At 34.5% G+C, this 19,869-nt stretch overlaps 1 protein-coding gene across 2 annotated transcripts in view; it reads right to left on the reverse strand.

Annotated features, from left to right (window-relative positions):
* The window catches only part of LOC141558751 (cytochrome P450 2C23-like), a 40,442-nt gene extending 28,463 nt beyond the window's left edge, over nt 1–11,979 (reverse strand). The window contains exon 1 of one of the 2 annotated variants that reach the window (XM_074296428.1): nt 11,469–11,979. In XM_074296428.1, coding sequence (XP_074152529.1) covers nt 11,469–11,648 — 180 coding nt within the window. In that variant the 5' untranslated portion in view covers nt 11,649–11,979. The remainder of the gene's footprint in view (nt 1–11,468) is intronic. The other variant, XM_074296429.1, reaches the window with a different exon arrangement.
* Between the last annotated feature and the right edge of the window lie 7,890 nt (nt 11,980–19,869).

Genomic DNA, 19,869 nt, shown 5'->3' on the forward strand with positions numbered 1-19,869 from the left:
TATTTAATTTTGTATTAGAAATGTTAGCCTTGTCAATAAGAGAAGAAAAAGAGATTAAAGGAATTACAGTAGGTAATGTGGCAACCAAATTATCAGTCTTTGAAAATGATATGATGGTATACTTAGATAATCTTAGAAAATCAACCAAAAACTATTAGGAATAATCCACAACTTTAGCAAAGTTGCAAGATACAAAAGAAATCCACATAAATCATCAGCATTCTTATACATCACCAACAAAATCCAACAGCAAGAGATACAAAGAGAAATTCCATTTAAAATATTTGTTGATAATAAAAAAATATTTGGGAATTTATCTGCCAAGGGAACTTGGAACTATATAAGCAAAATTATAAAACACTTTCCACATAAGTAAAGTCAGGTCTAAACAATTGAAAAAATATCAAGTGCTTTTGGGCACTTTGAGCGAATATAATGAAGATGACAATACTATCTAAATCAATCTATTTATTTAGCGCTACCAATCAAATTCCCAAGAAACTATTTTACTGATCTAGAAAAATAACAACAAAATTCATCTGGAAGAACAAAAGGTCAAGGATTTCAAGGGAATTAATGGGAAAAAAGCAAATGAAGGTAGCCTAGTTTTATCAATTCTAAAACTACAGTATAAAGTAATGGTCATCAAAAGAATTTGGTACTGGCTAAGAAATAGACTAGTTGATCAGTGCAATAGGTTAGGTTATAGCAATAATTATAGCAATCTAGTGTTTGAAGAACCCAAAGACCACAACTTTTGGGATAGGAATTCACTATTTGACAAAAACTTCTGGGGAAATTGGAAATTAGTATGGCAGAAACTAGGCATTGACTCACACTTAACATTATACACACCAAGATAAGATCAAAATAGGTTCATGATATAGGCATAAAGAATGAGATTATAAATAAATTAGGAGAACATAGGCTAGTTTACCTCTCAGATCTGTGGAGGAAGAAGGAATTTGTGACCAAAGGAGAACTACAGATCATTATTTATCACAAAATAGAAAATTTTGATTATATCAAATTGGAAAGCTTTTGTACAAGCAAAACAAATGCAGAAAAGATTAGAAGGGAAGCAATAAACTGAGAAAACGTTTTTACAGTCAAAGGTTCTGATAAAGGTCTCATTTCCAAAATATATAGAGAATTGACTCTAATTTATAAGAAATCAAGCCATTCTCCAATTGATAAATGGTCAAAGTATATGAACAGACAATTTTCAGATGAAGAAATTGAAAAGATGCTCCAAGTCATTATTAATCAGAGAAATGCAAATTAAGACAACTCTGAGATACCACTACATACCTATCAGATTGACTAGAATGATAGGGAAAGATAATGTGGAATGTTGGCAAAGATGTGGGAAAATTGGGACACTGATGCATTGTTTGTAGAACTGTGAATGCATCCAACCATTCTGGAGAGCAATCTGGAAATATGCTCAAAAAGTTATGAAACTGTGCATACCCTTTGACCCAGAAGTGTTACTACTGGGCTTAAATCCCAAGGAAATCTTAAAGGAAGGAAAGGGACCCACATAGGCAAAAATGTTTGTGGCAGTCCTTTTTGTAGTGGCAAGAAACTGGAAACTGAATGGATGCCCATCAATTGGAGAATGGCTGAATAAATTATGGTTTATGAATATTATGGAATATTATTGTTCTGTAAGAAATGACCAGAGGATGATTTCAGAGAGGCCTGAAGAGACTTACATGAACTGATGCTGAGGGAAATGAACAGAACCAGGAGATCATTATACATGGCAACAATGACACTATACAATAATCAAATCTGATGGACGTGGCTCTCTTCAACAATGAGATGATTCAAACCAATTCCAATTGTTCAGTGATAAAGAAAGCCATCTACACCCAGATAGAGGATTGTGGAAACTGAGTGTGGACTGCAACATGAAATTTTTCACTCTTTCTGTTGTTGTTTGCTTGCATTTTGATTTCTTTCTCAGGTTTTTTTTTTTCCTTCTTGTTTCGATTTTTCTTCTGCAGCAAGAAAACTATATAAATATGTATTCATATATTGGATTTAGCATATACTTTAATATATTTTACATGTATTGAACTACCTGCCATCTAGGAGATGGCATGGGGGAAAGAGGGGGAAATTAACAATGGTTAATGTTGAAAAATTATCAATGCATATGTTTTGTATATAAAGTTTTAATTTTTAAAAAAGAGAGAGAATAAACTTGCATAATGATACCTTTTTTAGAATGTGAATGTGACCTTTCCAAATGTTTTTTTGAGCCCACTTCCACATTGAATCTCTCTCTCTCTCCTCCCTCTCATATGTATATGTATATGTATATGTATATGTATATGTATATGTATATGTATATGTATGTATGTATGTATGTATGTAGTATATATCCAAGCCTTGGGAAGTATTTCCTTGGAGTTAGAAGAGTCTTTGGTAAGCAATGGTTACAGTTTCCCTCTCTTACTTCCTGGATCAGAAAAATGATCTCTTGAACTCCTAAAAGTATTAAAAAAAATTGGAACTTTCCATAAGTATCCTAGACGCATTATTGGAATATTGATGGTAGTGTCTATCTCTTGACTCACGAACATGACTTGATAAAGAAAGGCAGTTTCAAGGCTATACAAGGAGTCCACCAGAAAAACTCCACAATTCTTTTTTTTTTTTTTTTTTTTTTTTTTTTTATTTTTATTTTATTTTATAATTATAACATTTTTTGACAGTACATATGCATGGGTAATTTTTTACAACATTATCCCTTGCACTTACTTCTATTCAGATTTTTTCCCTTCCTCCCCCAAACCCCTCCCCCAGATGGCAAGCAGTCTTATATATGTTAAATATATTACAGTATAATTTAGATACAATATATGTGTGTAGAACCGAATTTTTTGTTGCACAGGAAGAATTGGATTCAGAAGGTAAAAATAACAGTTTACATTCATTTCCCATTGTTCCTTTTCTGGATGTAGCTGGTTCTTTCCATCATTAATCAATTGGAATTGGATTAGTTCTTCTCTATGTTGAAGAAATCCACTTCCATCAGCATACATCCTCGTACAGTATCATTGTTGAAGCGTATAATGATCTTCTGGTTCTGCTCGTTTCACTCAGCATCAGTTGATGTAAGTCTCTCCAAGCCTCTCTATATTTCTCCTGTTGGTCATTTCTTATAGAACAATAATATTCCATAACATTCATATACCATAGTTTACCCAACCATTCTCCAATTGATGGACATCCATTCATCTTCCAGCTTCTAGCCACTATGAAAAGGGCTGCCACAAACATTTTGGCACATACAGGACCCTTTCCCTTCTCTAGTAGTTCCTTGGGGTATAAGCCCAGTAGTAGTATGGCTGGGTCAAAGGGTATGCACATTTTGATAACTTTTTGGGCATAATTCCAGATTGCTCTCCAGAATGGTTGGATTCTTTCACAACTCCACCAACAATGCATCAGTGTCCCAGTTTTCCCACAGCCCCTCCAACATTCATCGTTATTTGTTCCTGTCATCTTAGCCAATCTGACAGGTGTGTAATGATACCTCAGAGTTGTCTTAATTTGCATTTCTCTGATCAATAGTGATTTGGAACACTCTTTCATATGAGTGGAAATAGTTTTAATTTCATCATCTGAAAATTGTCTGTTCATATCCTTTGACCATTTATCAATTGGAGAATGGCTTGATTTCTTATAGATTAAAGTCAATTCTCTGTATATTTTGGAGATGAGGCCTTTATCAGAACCTTTAACTGTAAAAATTTTTTCCCAATTTGTTACTTCCCTTCTAATCTTGTTTGCATTAGTTTTGTTTGTGCAGAAACTTTTTAATTTGGTGTAATCAAAATGTTCTATTTTGTGATCAATAATGGTCTCTAGTTCTCCCTTGGACACAAACTCCTTCCTCCTCCACAAGTCTGAGAGGTAAACCATCCCATGTTCCTCCAATTTATTTATGATTTCGTTCTTTATGCCTAAATCTTGGACCCATTTTGATCTAATCTTAGTATGTGGTGTTAAATGTGGGTCCATGCCTAGTTTCTGCCATACTAATTTCCATTTTTCCCAGCAGTTTTTGTCAAATAATGAATTCTTATCCCAAAATTTGGGATCTTTGGGTTTGTCAAAGATTAGATTGCTATTTTTATTCACTATCTTGTCCTGTGAACCTAACCTATGCCACTGATCAACTAGTCTATTTCTTAGCCAATACCAAATGGTTTTGGTGACTGTTGCTTTATAATATAGCTTTAAATCAGGTACACTTAGACCACCTTCCTCTGACTTTTTTTTCATTAGTTCCCTTGCAATTCTCGACGTTTTATTCTTCCATATGAATTTTGTTGTTATTTTTTCTAGGTCATTAAAATAGTTTCTTGGGAGTCTGATTGGTATAGCACTAAATAAATAGATTAGTTTGGGGAGTATTGTCATCTTTATTATATTCGCTCGGCCTATCCAAGAACATTGAATGTCTTTCCAATTATTTAAATCTGACTTTATTTTTGTGGCAAGTGTTTTGTAATTTTGCTCATATAATTCCTGACTCTCCTTTGGTAGATATATTCCCAAATATTTGATACTATCGACTGTTATTTTGAATGGAATTTCTCTTTGTATCTCTTGCTGTTGGATTGTGTTGGTAATGTATAAAAATCCTGAGGATTTATGTGGATTTATTTTGTATCCTGCGACTTTGCTAAAATTCTGAATTATTTCTAATAGCTTTTTAGCAGAGTCTTTGGGGTTCTCTAAGTATACCATCATGTCATCTGCGAAAAGTGACAATTTGATTTCTTCATTTCCTACTCTAATTCCTTGGATCTCTTTCTCGGCTCTTATTGCCAAGGCTAGAGTTTCTAGTACTATATTGAATAGTAATGGTGATAGTGGGCAACCTTGTTTCACTCCTGATCTAACAGGGAAAGGTTCTAGTTTATCACCATTACATATGATGTTTACTGAAGGTTTTAAATATATGCTCCTTATTATTTTAAGGAATAGTCCATTTATTCCTATACTCTCAAGCGTTTTTAGTAGGAATGGATGTTGGATTTTATCAAATGCCTTTTCTGCATCTATTGAGATGATCATATGGTTTTTATTAATTTGATTATTAATATGGTCAATTATACTAATAGTTTTCCTAATATTAAACCAGCCCTGCATTCCTGGTATAAATCCCACTTGGTCATAGTGTATTATTCTGGGGATGATTTTCTGAAGTCTATTTGCTAATATCTTATTTAAGATTTTAGCATCAATATTCATTAAGGAAATTGGTCTATAGTTTTCTTTCTCAGTTTTCGATCTACCTGGTTTAAGTATCAGTACCATGTCTGTGTCATAGAAGGAATTTGGTAGGACTCCTTCAATCCCTATTTTTTCAAATAGTTTACATAGCATTGGAGTTAGTTGTTCTTTAAATGTTTGGTAGAATTCACCTGTAAATCCATCTGGTCCTGGGGACTTTTTCTTAGGAAGTTGGTTAATAGCTTGGTCTATTTCTTTTTCTGAGATGGGACTATTTAGACTACTTACTTCTTCCTCTGTTAATCTGGGCAAGCTATATTTTTGAAGGTATTCTTCCATTTCATTTAAGTTATCAAATTTATCGGCATAAAGTTGAGCAAAGTAGCTCCTAACTATTGTTCTAATTTCCTCTTCATTAGTGGTGAGTTCACCCTTTTCATTTTCAAGACTATCAATTTGCTTTTTCTCTTTCCTTTTTTTAATCAGGTTTACTAAGGGTTTGTCTATTTTGTTGGTTTTTTCATAAAACCAACTCTTAGTTTTATTAATTAATTCAATAGTTTTTTTACTTTCAATTTTATTAATCTCACCTTTTATTTTTTGAATTTCAAGTTTTGTGTTTGTCTGGGGGTTTTTAATTTGTTCCTTTTCTAGCAATTTTAGTTGTAAACCCAATTCGTTGGCCCTCTCTTTCTCTATTTTATGCAAGTAGGCCTGTAGAGATATAAAACTTCCCCTAATTACTGCTTTGGCTGTATCCCACACATTTTGGTATGATGTCTCATTATTGTCATTTTCTTGGGTGAAGTTATTAATTATGTCTATGATTTGCTGTTTTACCCAATCATTCTTTAGTATAAGATTATTTAGTTTCCAATTATTTTTTGGTCTATTTTCCCCTGTCTTTTTATTAAATGTTATTTTGATTGCATTATGGTCTGAAAAGGATGCATTTACTATTTCTGCCTTACTGCATTTGATTTTGAGGTTTTTATGCCCTAGTATATGATCAATTTTTGTATAGGTTCCATGAACTGCTGAGAAGAAAGTATATTCCTTTCTGTCTCCATTTAGCTTTCGCCAAAGATCTATCATATCAAACTTTTCTAGTATTCTATTTACCTCTTTGACTTCTTTCTTATTTATTTTGTGGTTTGATTTATCTAATTCTGATAGTGCAAGGTTGAGATCTCCCGCTATTATAGTTTTGCTATCTATTTCCTCTTGCAGCTCTCTTAATTTCTCTTTTAAGAATTTAGATGCTGCACCACTTGGTGCATACATGTTTAATATTGATACGGCTTCACTATTGATGCTTCCCTTTAGCAGGATATAATGCCCTTCCTTATCTCTTTTAATTAGATCAATTTTTGTTTTTGCTTGATCTGAGATGAGGATGGCTACTCCTGCTTTTTTGGTTTTGCCTGAAGCATAATAGATTCTGCTCCACCCTTTTACTTTTAGTTTGAATGTCTCATCCTGTTTCAGGTGTGTTTCCTGTAAACAACATATAGTAGGATTCTGACTTTTAATCCAGTCTGCTAACTGCTTCCTCTTTATGAGGCAGTTTGCCCCATTCACATTTATGGTTAGAAGGACTAATTCTATATTGCTTGCCATCCTATTAACCCCTGCTTATGCTTTTCCCCTTTCCTTCCCTTTTACCCTCCTATCCAGTATTAAACTGGTAAACACCACTTGCTTTTCACAGCCCTCCCTTTTTAGGATCCCTCCCCCACCTTAAAGATCCTCCCCTTATTTTATCCCTTTTCCTCGAAATTACTGTATTCCCTTCCCCTTAGCTTACTCCTTCCCTTTCACTTTTCAATGAAGTGGAAGAAGTTTCACCATAAATCGAATATGTCTATTGATACACGCTATGTTCATCTCCCTCCTTTCTTTCTCTCAGATATAATAGGTTACCTTTGCCTCTTCATGAGATGTAGTACCACCACTTTATACTTTTTTATGATATAATCTCCTTTCCACCTCTAGTTTCTAAGACAAATTGTACATATGTTCTTTACATATTTTTTTGACAGAAGTATAGTTCTCAAGATTCTTTTTACCTTTTTTAGAAGTCTCTTGAGTTCTGTATTTGAAGATCAAACCTTTTATGTAGGTCTGGTTTTTTCATCAAAAATAGATGGAATTCATTTATTTCGTTAAATGTCCATCTTTTTCCCTGGAAAATGATGCTCATTCTTGCTGGGTAAGTCACTCTTGGCTGCATACCAAGTTCCTTAGCCTTTCGGAATATCATGTTCCAGGCCCTGCGTTCTTTTAATGTGGACGCTGCTAGATCCTGTGTTATCCTTATTGTGGATCCTCCATATCTGAATTGTTTTTTTCTAGCAGCTTCCAATATCTTTTCCTTTGTCTGATGGTTCTTGAACTTGGCCACTATATTTCTTGGCGTTTTGATTTTAGGGTCCCTTTCAGTAGGTGATCGATGAATTTTCTCAATGTCTATTTTACCCTCTGTTTCCAAAACGTCTGGGCAGTTCTCTTTGATAATTTCCTCGAAAATGGTGTCCAAGCTCTTTTTTTCCTCCCATTTTTCAGGGAGTCCGATTATTCTCAAATTGTCTCTCCTGGATCTGTTTTCCAGGTCTGTTGTCTTTCTGGTAAGGTACTTGACAGTCTTTTCAATTGTCTCATTTCTCTGGTTTTGCTTGACTCCCTCTTGGTTTCTCCTTGAGTCATTCATTTCTACTTGTTCCAGTCTAATTTTCAATGATGTATTTTCTTCACTCACTTTTTTTATATCTTTTTGTAATTGTCCAATTGAGTTTTTATCTTCTATGGAATTTTTTTCCATTGTATTTTTTAGAGAGCTGATTTCTTTTTCCAGCTCTCTAATCCTGTTTTCCTTGGAGTTGTTTACCTTTTCCAGCTCACTAATCCTGTTTTCCTTGGAGTTGTTTACCTTTTCCAGCTCACTAATCTTGTTTCTCAATGATTTGATTTCTTTATCCACTCTGTCTTTGAATGCATGGGATGACTTCTCCAGGCTCTCTTGCCAAGAAAACTCCACAATTCTTGAGGAAATAAAAACTTTAAAACTCGCTAAGAATCTTTTTTTTTAGAATGTGAGTTTCCCCTTACTAAATGTGTTTCCTTGAGCACACTTCCACATAGACTCACTCTCTCTGTTTCTGTCTCTCTCTGTCTGTCTGTCTCTCTCTTTCAATCTATATGAAATAATATGATTGCATCAAAACTGTCCTGTTCACCTATGTCCCTTTTTTAGTTTGAGCTTGAGCTTGTCTATGGAATTACAAAAACATTCTTACTCAATTAGCATTATTGTATTTTTAATTCCATCAATAAAAACTTGTGGAATTTTTTTTTTTTTTTGCTTTTTACATTAGTACCTACATAATGTCCTTGTTTTTTTACTTGCAAAGACTAAAATATTTACTATCTGGTCCTTCAGGTTAAAAAGTTTCTGAAAAAAAAAAGAAGAGGAACAGGAACAGGAGAAAGAAGAGAAGGAGGAGATCTATATTCTCATATACATTTGCAATGGAGATATTTTTGAAGCATAAACTATGGTTCCACCAACAAATATTGCATCTTCTTTTTATTCCTATGTAAAGGATTTCCCCACATTCTATATCCTATGTAGTTGAGAAATTTGTGCAGTTGAGGTGTCACTTTCCTAACTTTGTCTAAGGACATGAAGTTAACCTGGAATTTTCTGTGCTTGATGAAGATAGGATGACTCACTATAATCACTGTGTCCCTTCCTCGATGGGATCAAACATCTTTTGATATAAATTTCATTTGCCTTTATTTTACAAAGTATTTTTTTCTTTTTTTAACATTTAGTTTGAAATTATTTGAAGCTAAGGGCTCTATAAGACATCAAGAAATAATGAAACAAGTGTCAAAATATCCCTCCAAAAATGGAGGAAGAAGTAAAAGCTTGGACAATTAAGAAATATTTGGAGGCTTTTTTCTTCTTGGTTTCCATGACACTTGTCTCTTCTGTTTCTTCTGCTACATGTCTTTTGGATCATCATACCTCTCCTGACTACAAAGATTCATTTTATGGGCTCTATTTTCTCTCTACTCACTTGAAGATCTCATGAACCTCCAAATAAATTCTAAGTAGATTATCCCAGCACCTATGGCCTCAGTGATTATTTCTAAGCAGAAGACTCTCTCATTTCTATTACTAGACTTTATCATTTAGAGCTCCACATAAACCAGTGGCTTAAAAGTACTCAAAATGGATGTTCTATTGGCATTGCAAACAATACATCCATAATTCAACTAACTAGTTGTCCCATAAAACTACTTTTTTTCTCCAAACTTACCCATTTCCCTTGAGAACCCAAAAGGTAGACTTCTCTTGAATATAATTCCATTAACCCTGAATTAAAGTCATGTATTTATATTTGACTTAATTCTTACTTATATCATATTTACTTACAATAATCTATGGTCAAGTCTGATAGATTCTATCTTTAGGTGCCCCACATCTATTCCATCTTGCTTCCTGACACATTTGCTGACCCCTACCTTGTTTAGACTATTGTAATAGATTGGTGAGACAGGCATCCAAACTCGTTAAACCAATAAGTCACACCATGAGAAAGAGAAGATGGAATATGACAGGAAAATCAAATCATCATCAGGTTCCTTTGGAAATGGATACAGTCCAGAACTGTTACTCAAGAGCCTTTCTGATTGATCCTTTCATGTCAATGACTCCTGCCCCAAGACTACTGAATTTGTGTTCAGCACAGGCCAAACAGGCATCCTTAAAATGAGGAGGAATCATTAGGGAGAAGGGACCCACCTTTCTCACCACAACCACTACCAGCTATTAAACAATTGATTCTACCAGGAACATAATTCCAAAATTCCCAGGATTGGGCAACCCAGCCTTTCATATAACTATTGCTACTTGATCCCACCTTTCTCACATTAATCCTGGAAGGAAAACCCTGACAACTTCTGTAAATGCTGAATCCTTAGCTATTGAACACTTAGAAAAGAAAAACAGTGTCACTGTCACATGCTTCATATCAGAATACACACACACACACACACACACACACACACACACACACACACATGTTTTGTTTTGTTTTGCTGAAACAATTGGCATCAAGTGACTTACCTAAGGTCGCAGAGCTAGAAAGTATTAAGTGTCTGAGACTATATTTGAACTCAGGTCCTCCTGACTTTAAGGCTGGTGCTAAAGATATGATTTGTATCAGTAGCATTGACTTTAAATGTGCTGATTTACCATGTGTTTTGTTAATGTGCTTTAAAAAGCACAAGGTTTTTCCAGCTGAAATCTTTTATTCTGTTGTCTGCACATTGCTGAGCAAATCGTAGACACTTCATAAATAATATTTTTATCCATACTTTCATTGGCCTCCAAGATCAATCCCTTTCTTCTAATATTTCACCTCTGAAATGAATAATCTACATAGCTAACAACTTAGTATTCTCATGATACATTTCTGACTACATTCCTCCATTCAAAAGCCTGCAGGAGCTCCTTATTGCCTCCCTGACTTGGCACTTAAATGTCTCCACAGATGGCTCCAACTAAAGTGTGCAGATTTATTCTATATTCCTATATTCATTATCTCCCAACTCCTTCTCTTCATCCAGACTGTCTCCCATACCTGGAATTCATTCCCACTCTCTCTTTCAATAAGAATTTGCTACTTCCTTCAAGGTCTAGTTCAGGTGTTCTCTCCTACTTGAAACTTTTTGGAGTTCCAGATTATGAGATTATGAGAGGACAGCTTTTCTGTCCTCTAATTACCTTCCACTTACTTGTCTATGAATTTGTTGTATCCCTCATGGAGAACATAAGTTTCTGGAAGACAGGAACTCTTGTCTTTTATGGAGAGATTGTTTTATTCTCCATAAGTTTCTCTCCTATCACAGTGCCTGGCATATAGTAGGTGCCAAAGAAGTTCTCATTAATGGAGTGATTAATTTTTACTTTTGTATATATAGTGTAATGAATTACACATAGTAAATATTGAATTTCTTCTGCTGCTACCAACATTTTGACAAAACAATCAATTAATGCCTACCATCATTGTTAATGGAGAGCTCACTCAGAGCATTCATGAGCTAGGACTTTAAACCTACATGAGATACATGTGAAGCCTTTGTGTCTCCCTCCACAACCCAATCACCTGGAAGTCAAATCCCAAATCCAGCCCCTTTACCTGTGAGAATGATGCAGTTATGTTCTTCAAATCCAATTGCAGGAGGTTGCCAAGAAATGGAAGAGGAGTAGGACCTGGTGGGAGCTTTCCCTTTTTAAGTCCCTGGCTCCATTGAGATAAGAAGATCAGCAAAAGAACACAAGTCAGGAGGACAGAAGTGGTGAGTCCCCAAGGATCCATTGCCCTGAGAGACGGTCCTACAGCTCTAAGAGGTATCAGCTCAAGTATTAGATTTTTATAATCATTGATAGAAAACAAGGGGTGGGAATGTCCAGCCAATAACGGGATAGTTTTGCAGGCATTACAATTAGTTTTCCATTAACCAAGCCACCAAGAGGTGATTAAGGAAACATCTAGATAATTATTGCTTTGGAATCTGTTCCTAGCCCAAACCTGGTACTTAAATCACACAGGGAACATTGGAACAGGGAAGGATTTTGTCTCATCTTTTGGAGGTTCCTAGGCTATCAACAATCAAATTTCTGTGGGCTTATGGGGCTTTGTTGAACTAAGGAAAAAGCAAATATCCAAATTCAGTCTTAGAGGAGGTGGATCAAGGATCCAGATTCCAAAATTCTGCAAACTTGATGTCATATTAGAGGTCAGGTGATATCTTCTTATCTCCTAAACTACACTAGGCTTAATTGACATGCTTGCTCTTTCTCCACCTTTAAGAACATTCTGCTTGAGAAAGAAAGGGGCAACTAAATAAGTATCTCCTTTCTATCTGTTTAAGCACTGATCCCATAGCCTTAGTGGTCCTGGTCCATATTTATTCCTTTCTTATTCTTCTTGATCAAACCTTTGGTGTCCCCAACATTTTTTCATCCCTCAATGTCGTCTGAGCTTTTAGTCTTCCTGACCCTGATCTTTCAGATTAATGTCTTTTCTAGTATCCATCCTTGATAGGACTCTCCCTCTGTCCATCCATGATATATGCTCTCATCTACAAATGACATGTCATGCAGAGCATAAACCCATCTCTCTCAGACCTCTCTATCCTAGCTTGGAGAAAAACACAGACCTCAGGTTGATTGTGACTATAGATACTTTTAATTTTTTTCTAGTCTTCTCATTTCAATTGGTATGGAACCTATTTCTCTATTAATGATCTCTGTTTTCATCTCATTTGCAGGACTCTGAGCATCACATCAGAATGTATGTCTTGCCCTATGTTTGAATTGCTCACATATCTTTAACTTTCCAAAGATAGCTTCGTGTGTCATCAATGATCAGTGGACAGAGAGGTAGGATCTCAGCTAATCACCATTCACTGATTACTCTTTGTCTTCCATTCACAAAAAGACTATTGCATGGAAAGTTTGTCTAAATGTGCTATTTTACAAAATCTTTTTGCTCTTTTGGAACAAATTGACAGGTTCAGAAAGAAAATAAAAACATAAAGAAATAAAATTCTTGCCCAAAGGTGTGCTAGAAGTAACTCTTTCCATACCAAAGGAACTTGTTATTAAATTCTAGATGTGACCATGTACACCTTGGACATCTGATAGATACCAGAATCATAGTCTGATTTATTGTTTTATTTTAAGATCTTAAAAGGTAGCAAAGAAAATGTTAGTAGTGTAGATCAAATGTAATATTGTAGCTTCTCTAGGAAGTTGGCTGTTAAACAATTACCATCCTACATCCTGCCTCTATGGAAGAATACTTAAACAAGAACTACCTTTTCCTTTATTGATACAATGAAAGGACTCTTGATGTGTATAATAATAATAACAATAAATTTGACACTGTGTCCAGCTTCTTTGCTTAAAAAGCTTCATGAGCTCTGTCTCATTTAATGCTCACATCCACCCATCTAATTAGGTGCTATTTTTATCTCAATTTAACACCAAACGGTGGTTAAGTAATTTGAGAATAATAGCAGAAATGCTATCCCCCTGTTACTATTCTGATCTTGGTCAAATTCCTTCCTATCCCTAGATCTCATTTTCCTTCCCTGATTACTGACAGTGTTGAATTAAAAGTTCTTGTTTTCAAACAGTGAACCCCTGTGTCTCCTCCCCACGCATTTTAAAAATTTGGAAATTTGAGCAAAGATCTGAAGGTATTTACACAAGGCCATACACCCAATGAATAACAGGCAGAGCTGAGATCCTGCCTGAACTATGGACTCACTCAAACTGAAATGAACTTCTTTTTTTGTTTATAGAAGACATAAATCCTGGTGATTTCTCTTTTGAAGTTGACACGAATTTCTGGACAAATTTGAATTTCTTTACAACTTATCTGTGTATCTAATTCAACATGGTTATTATTTAATGCCTGCTAATTAGTTTCACACAGATGGAAGATGCATGATGCAAGGACAGAAAAAACATAATGTGGATTATAGAATAAGTTTTCAATAAACCTTCTGATCATCATTATCATTGTTGTCAGAGGAATACAAATTGATAAATAGTTTGTAGCACTGCCATCTCAAAATTCTTCCCTTTACCTGTGTCAGTTTCCACATTTACAAAATGCTAAAATAGCATTTGTTGTTGTGGAGATGAGATGATATTTGTAAAGCACATCAAAGAATTATACAACTATTATTGCAAATGCTCACTAAACCCAGAGTACTTAATTGCAGTGAATGGAAGATTCCAAAACTGTATTTTGACTCACAGAAAAATTAAGAAGATATACAAAAGACTCAAAAACCCACAAGCCAATTCAGAAAACATAGAATGCACAACAGGTGATGAAAATTTACACAGAGTTGCCATCGGAACAGCAGTAGAACATTCTAGTGAAGCGTTATTGGTCATTCAGCCTTATATATGTCCAATCAGGACATGTTAGTAGTGCAGATTAGAGGTAGATAAAAGACAAGAATATCAAGGGAACTGATGAAAACATGTTAAGAAAGGACACCTAATAATACCAAATTTCAATCTGTATTACAGAGTGGTATTCAAGAAAACAACATAGTCCTGGTTAAGAAATACAGTGATGAATCGGATCCTAAGTACACAATACACAATGGTAAATGACCACAATAATCTAGTGTTTTATAAACTAAAATATCCAAGCTTTGGGGAGAGGAACTCACAATTTGACCAAAAAAAAAAAAAAAACTGATGGAAATACTGGAAAAAATTGTTTGGCAGAAATGACGAAACAAGAAACAGAGAGCTTTATAAGATAGCAAATTCATATTTTTATTTTATTAAATTAAAAATCAAAATCTTGGAAAATGAATATAATGCAAAATTAGAAGAAAAGTAGAAATTTGAGGGAAATTTTTGCAGAAAGTGTTTCTGATAAAGACCTCATTTCTCAAATATATAAAAATGTGAGTCGAATTTATAGAAATAAAAATCAATCCCCAATTGATAAATGGTCAAAGAATATGAATATCAAGTTTTCAGTTGAAGCATTCAAAGCTATATATAGTCATATAAATTTTTTTATATCACTATTGATTAGAAAATGCAAAATTCACCCCTGAGGAATACATCATATCTGTCATATTGGTCAATAAATGTTGAAGACACATGGGAAAATTGAGACCATAATGAATCATGGGTGCAGTTCATAACTGATCCAATCATCCTAAAGAGTAATTTATAACTATATATGAAAGACTAAAACTCTTTGCCTACTCAGTAATAATTCTACTAGGTCTGTATCCCAAAGAGATTAAAAAAGGGAAAAGGATCTATTTGTACAAAAATATTTATAATGACTCTTTTTGTGGTGTCAAAGAACTGGAAATTGGGGACATGCCTAGCAATTGGGGAAAGGCTGAACAAGTTGTGATTTATGATCATGATAGAATACTATTGTGTTATAAGAAATGAAAAGCAGGATGCTCTTCAAAAAACCTGGAATGATTTACATGAACTGATTTTAAATGAAATGATAAGAACAAGTGAAATATATGACACAATAAAGGCAATACTCTACAGTGATTAATTGTAATTAATTTTTCTCAAAAAAAAAAATGATCCAACAAAATTCCAAAAGATTCACGATGAAAACATATCATCTCCTTCCAGAGAAAGAAGTAATTTTATGCAGACCAAAAGCATTTTTTTTTTTGCTGAAGCAATAAGAGTTAATGACTTTCCCAGGGTCACACAGCTAGTAAATTTTAAGTGCCTGTCACCAGATTTGAACTCAGTTCCTCCTGACTTCAGGGCTGGTGCTCTATCCACTGTGCCATCTAGCTGCCCCCCCAAAGCATATTTTTAAAACTTTTTTATATTTCTTGTTTGTTTTTTTTTTAATCTGTGTTTTCAATTACCACAAGACTAATAAGAAAATATGCTTTATATTATTGCACATGTATAACCTGTATTAAATTGTTTTCCATCTTTGGGTAGGGGAGAAGAGAAGCTGCAATTCAATTTTTGAATTGAATTGAAATAAATGTCATTAAAAGTAATTGGAAATAATAAAATATTTAAATTTCACATCTGGTCTGCACCTTATAGTTTTATTTCAAGTTTCTTAAGATGCAGAGAGGCTAATTGATTTTTCAGGGTCACATGGAAAAGATGCATTAAAAGGATGCATAAAACTTGAAGCCAAGTTTTTCCTGGCTTCACTATATTGGGCTGCTTCCTGAGGTGTTTCCCTTATCTGTCTGATGATCCCTTTTGAGTTTCCTTTGTTGGATCTTCATGTGGGTCATACTCTAACCATGATGGCAGAGAACCTTTATATGGAATTTAAAAAGATGTGATTGAATCCTGCCCTACAAATCCCTATGTTTGTGTATACAAATTACAAATTGTGTAAATATATTGCCAAATACATATACATATATTTGTATAAGTCACTAAACCACTCAATATCTAGGTTTTTGCATTTAAACAAGGTCAGCAATATTTGTCTATGTCACCCAATTTATTCTCAAAAGGATTAAGGAAAATGAAGTCTGTAAAGATTTTGGTAAATTGTAAAGTGTTAAAGAGAGTCAGAGATCAGAGATCTAGAGCTGGATGGAAGCATGAAAATTATTGAGTCTACTGACTTCATTTGAATTATGAGGAGATGAAGCCCTAGTTGGGACAAGTGACTTGACCAAGGTTCCCTAAATAGTAGCAAAATTGGATTTGAAAACAGATCCCCTGATTCCAAAAATAAGTACCTTCCCTAAGTACCAACTCCCCTCATTATGTTCACTGCTGGTTTCATTGGAGACTTATAATGATCAAAGGAGATGCATTTTACTCAATAAAGTACTATAATTATGACTCTGTATGAGTTTAAAATCTATATAAAGATCTCATATTGTTTGACAAACCCAAGGACCCCAGCTTTTGGGATAAGAACTCAATGTTTGACAAAAATTTCCGGGAAAATTGGAAATTAATATGGCAGAAACTAGGCATTGACCCACACAACACCGTACATCATGTCAAAATGGGTTCATGACTCATAAAGAATGAGATTATAAATAAATTAGAGAAATATAGGATAGTTTACCTCTCAGGCCTGTGGAAGAGAAATGAATTTATGTCCAAAGAAGAACTAGAGATCATTATTCATCACAAAGTGGAAAACTTTGATTATATCAAATTGAAAAGTTTTTGTACAAACAAAACTAATGCAGATAAGATTAGAAGGGAAACAATAAACTGGGAAAACATTTTTACAGTCAAAGGTTCCTATAAAGGCCTCGTTTCCAAAATATATAGGGAATTCACTCTAATTTATAAGAAATCAAGCCATTCTCCAATTGATAAATGGTCAAAGGATATGAATAGAAAATTCTCAAATGAAGAAATTGAAACTATTTCTAGCCATATGAAAAGATGCTCCAAGTCATTATTAATCAGAGAAATGCAAATCAAGACAACTCTGAGATACCACTATACACCTGTCAGATTGGCTAGAATGACTGGGAAAGATAATGCACAATGTTGGAGGGGATGTGGGAAAACAGGGACACTGATATATTTTTGGTGGAATGGTGAGTACATCCAGCCATTCTGGAGAATGATTTGGAACTATGCTCAAAAAGTTATCAAACTGTGCATACCCTGTGACCCAGCAGTATTACTACTGGGTTTATGCTCCAAAGAGATCTTGAAGAAGGGAAAGGGACCTGTATGTGAAAGAATGTTTGTGGCAGCCCTCTTTGTAGTGGCCAGAAATTGGAAACAGAGTGGATGCCTATCAATTGGAGAATGAATGAATAAATTGTGCTATATGAATATTATGGAATATTATTGTTCTGTAAGAAACGACCAGCAGGATGATTTCAGAAAGGCCTGGAGAGACTTACATGAACTGATGTGAGTGAAATGAGTAGGACCAGGAGATCATTATATACTTCAACAACAATGGGTTGATCATATAGGATGATCAATTCTGATGGACATGGCCCTCTTCAACAAAGAGATGAACCAAATCAGTTCCAATAGAGCAGTAATGAACTGAACCAGCGACACCCAGTGAAAGAACTCTGGGAGATGACTATGAAGCACTACATAGAATTCCCAATCCCTCTATTTTTGTCTGCCCACATTTTGGATTTCCTTCACAGGCTAATTGTACACTATTTCAAAGTCTGATTCTTTTTGTACAGCAAAACAACTGTTTGGACATGTATACATATATTGTATTTAATTTATACTATAACATATTTAACATGTATTGGTCAACCTGCTATCTGGGTGGGGGGAGGAGGGGAAAATTAGAACAAAATATTTGGCAATTGTCAATGTTGTAAAATTACCCATGCATATATCTGGTAAATAAAAACAATTAATTAAAAAAGATCTCATATTTATGTAGCTCTTCTCATCATTGACTCCAAACTGAACCTCAGTATATAAATTGAAGTAGAATTGTATCTTCTTCAATACACTCTATAAAGTTTAAGAATATAATATATCCAGTGCCATTTTATCTCCAAACTAGTTTAACCCCTGGAGATCAATCAAATGGAATCCTTCTGGCTGTTCATGAGCATGTATCTCCCTGATAATAATGATCAAAAGGTTCATTTAAAATAAGTTCTCTCTCTCCAGAATTCCAGAATAATTTTCTTGTCCATGCACCAAGCATCTTCCATCAGTGGGAAACTAGTTAGCAAGAATTGAGTAATAACAGTGCTGGGTTAGGTACACAGATAAGTTTTAAAGAAATTTAAATCTGTTCAAAAGTCCATGTCAAGTTCAAGAGAGTCCATGCAATTTCACCAGGACCCATGTCTCCTATAAACACAGAAAAACAAATTCATCTTAAGTTTGATGTGAGTTCATAGTTCAGGCAGAAATCCTCTATGGATGCAGAATTCAGGGATGAACTGGTAAATGTTTAACAGCCAACTTCCCCCAAAAAACAAGTATTTGTCACATTTATAAGTTGAATTTGCACTATTAATAGTTTTTTCTGCATCACATTTAAAATAATAAATGAAGCTATGATTTGTGGTGTTTGTCAGAAGTCCAAGGTATAAACAGTCACATTTAGAATGTAACAACCATGTCTCTTGAGGTGGATTGAGTTGGCTCTAGCATACTTTTGGACAGGAATCCTATTTCTTTATTTTCTTTCTGAAACTCTCAAAATCTCTTTTGTCCCAACAGAGGAAGAGATTTTCACAGAAAAGCACCTTTAGATAAACTTTACAGGTAAAAATTTTCTGTAAAGGGACAAGATAGTGATAAGTGAATTCTAATTAGTTGCACAGAATCATTCTTAAATTGATTTCTGTACGCTGGCCATTGAGGACATTTTATGTTAATTTGGAATCTTAGAGATCTATGAGCAAGGCAAAGATAAGGCAAGGCATAAATTCTAATGAGATGCACCTGACATGAACACAAATAAAAAAAAAGAAAGAAAGAAAGAAATGTGCAAGTATAAAGACCAGAAAGAATAACAGTAGCTATGGTCACAGCCTTGATTTCTTGTTATTCTGTAAGCTAGAATGGGGCAGGTAATTCATGGATGTCTGTGAGAGAGATGGATTATTCCTGTTCTGCTTGAAGTGTCATTAATATATGAGGACATCAAGCATGGTCAGAAATTGATCAAATATTGATACTAGCCTAGAAAAGGAACTAATATCAAAGTTCAGGGTTAGGAAGACTAAAGCTCAAAAAAAAAAAAAAAACATTCAGGGATGTAAAAATGATGGAATGTTCAGATCAAAGGTCTGAATCAGAAGAATTAGAATCGGATAGATAGTGGGGAGGGCATCTAAAACAAGTAGACCACTACTTAACAAGACAGAAAGAACACAGGGCATGTCAGTGTCTATTTTATTGCCCCATTCTATCTCAAGAATACTCTTCAAGTTGGAAAAAGAACAAGGATAGCTTAAGAAATCAATTAAACCATGTTTAGGAGATTAGGCAATAAGATGGTAATGAACTCCTTTTCCTGATATTCTTGTCTTTGTGGAACCAAGTTTTCAAAAGCAAGAAGC

The sequence above is a fragment of the Sminthopsis crassicaudata genome, chromosome 2 (genome assembly GCF_048593235.1).
Source record: "Sminthopsis crassicaudata isolate SCR6 chromosome 2, ASM4859323v1, whole genome shotgun sequence".
Lineage (NCBI taxonomy): Eukaryota > Metazoa > Chordata > Mammalia > Dasyuromorphia > Dasyuridae > Sminthopsis > Sminthopsis crassicaudata.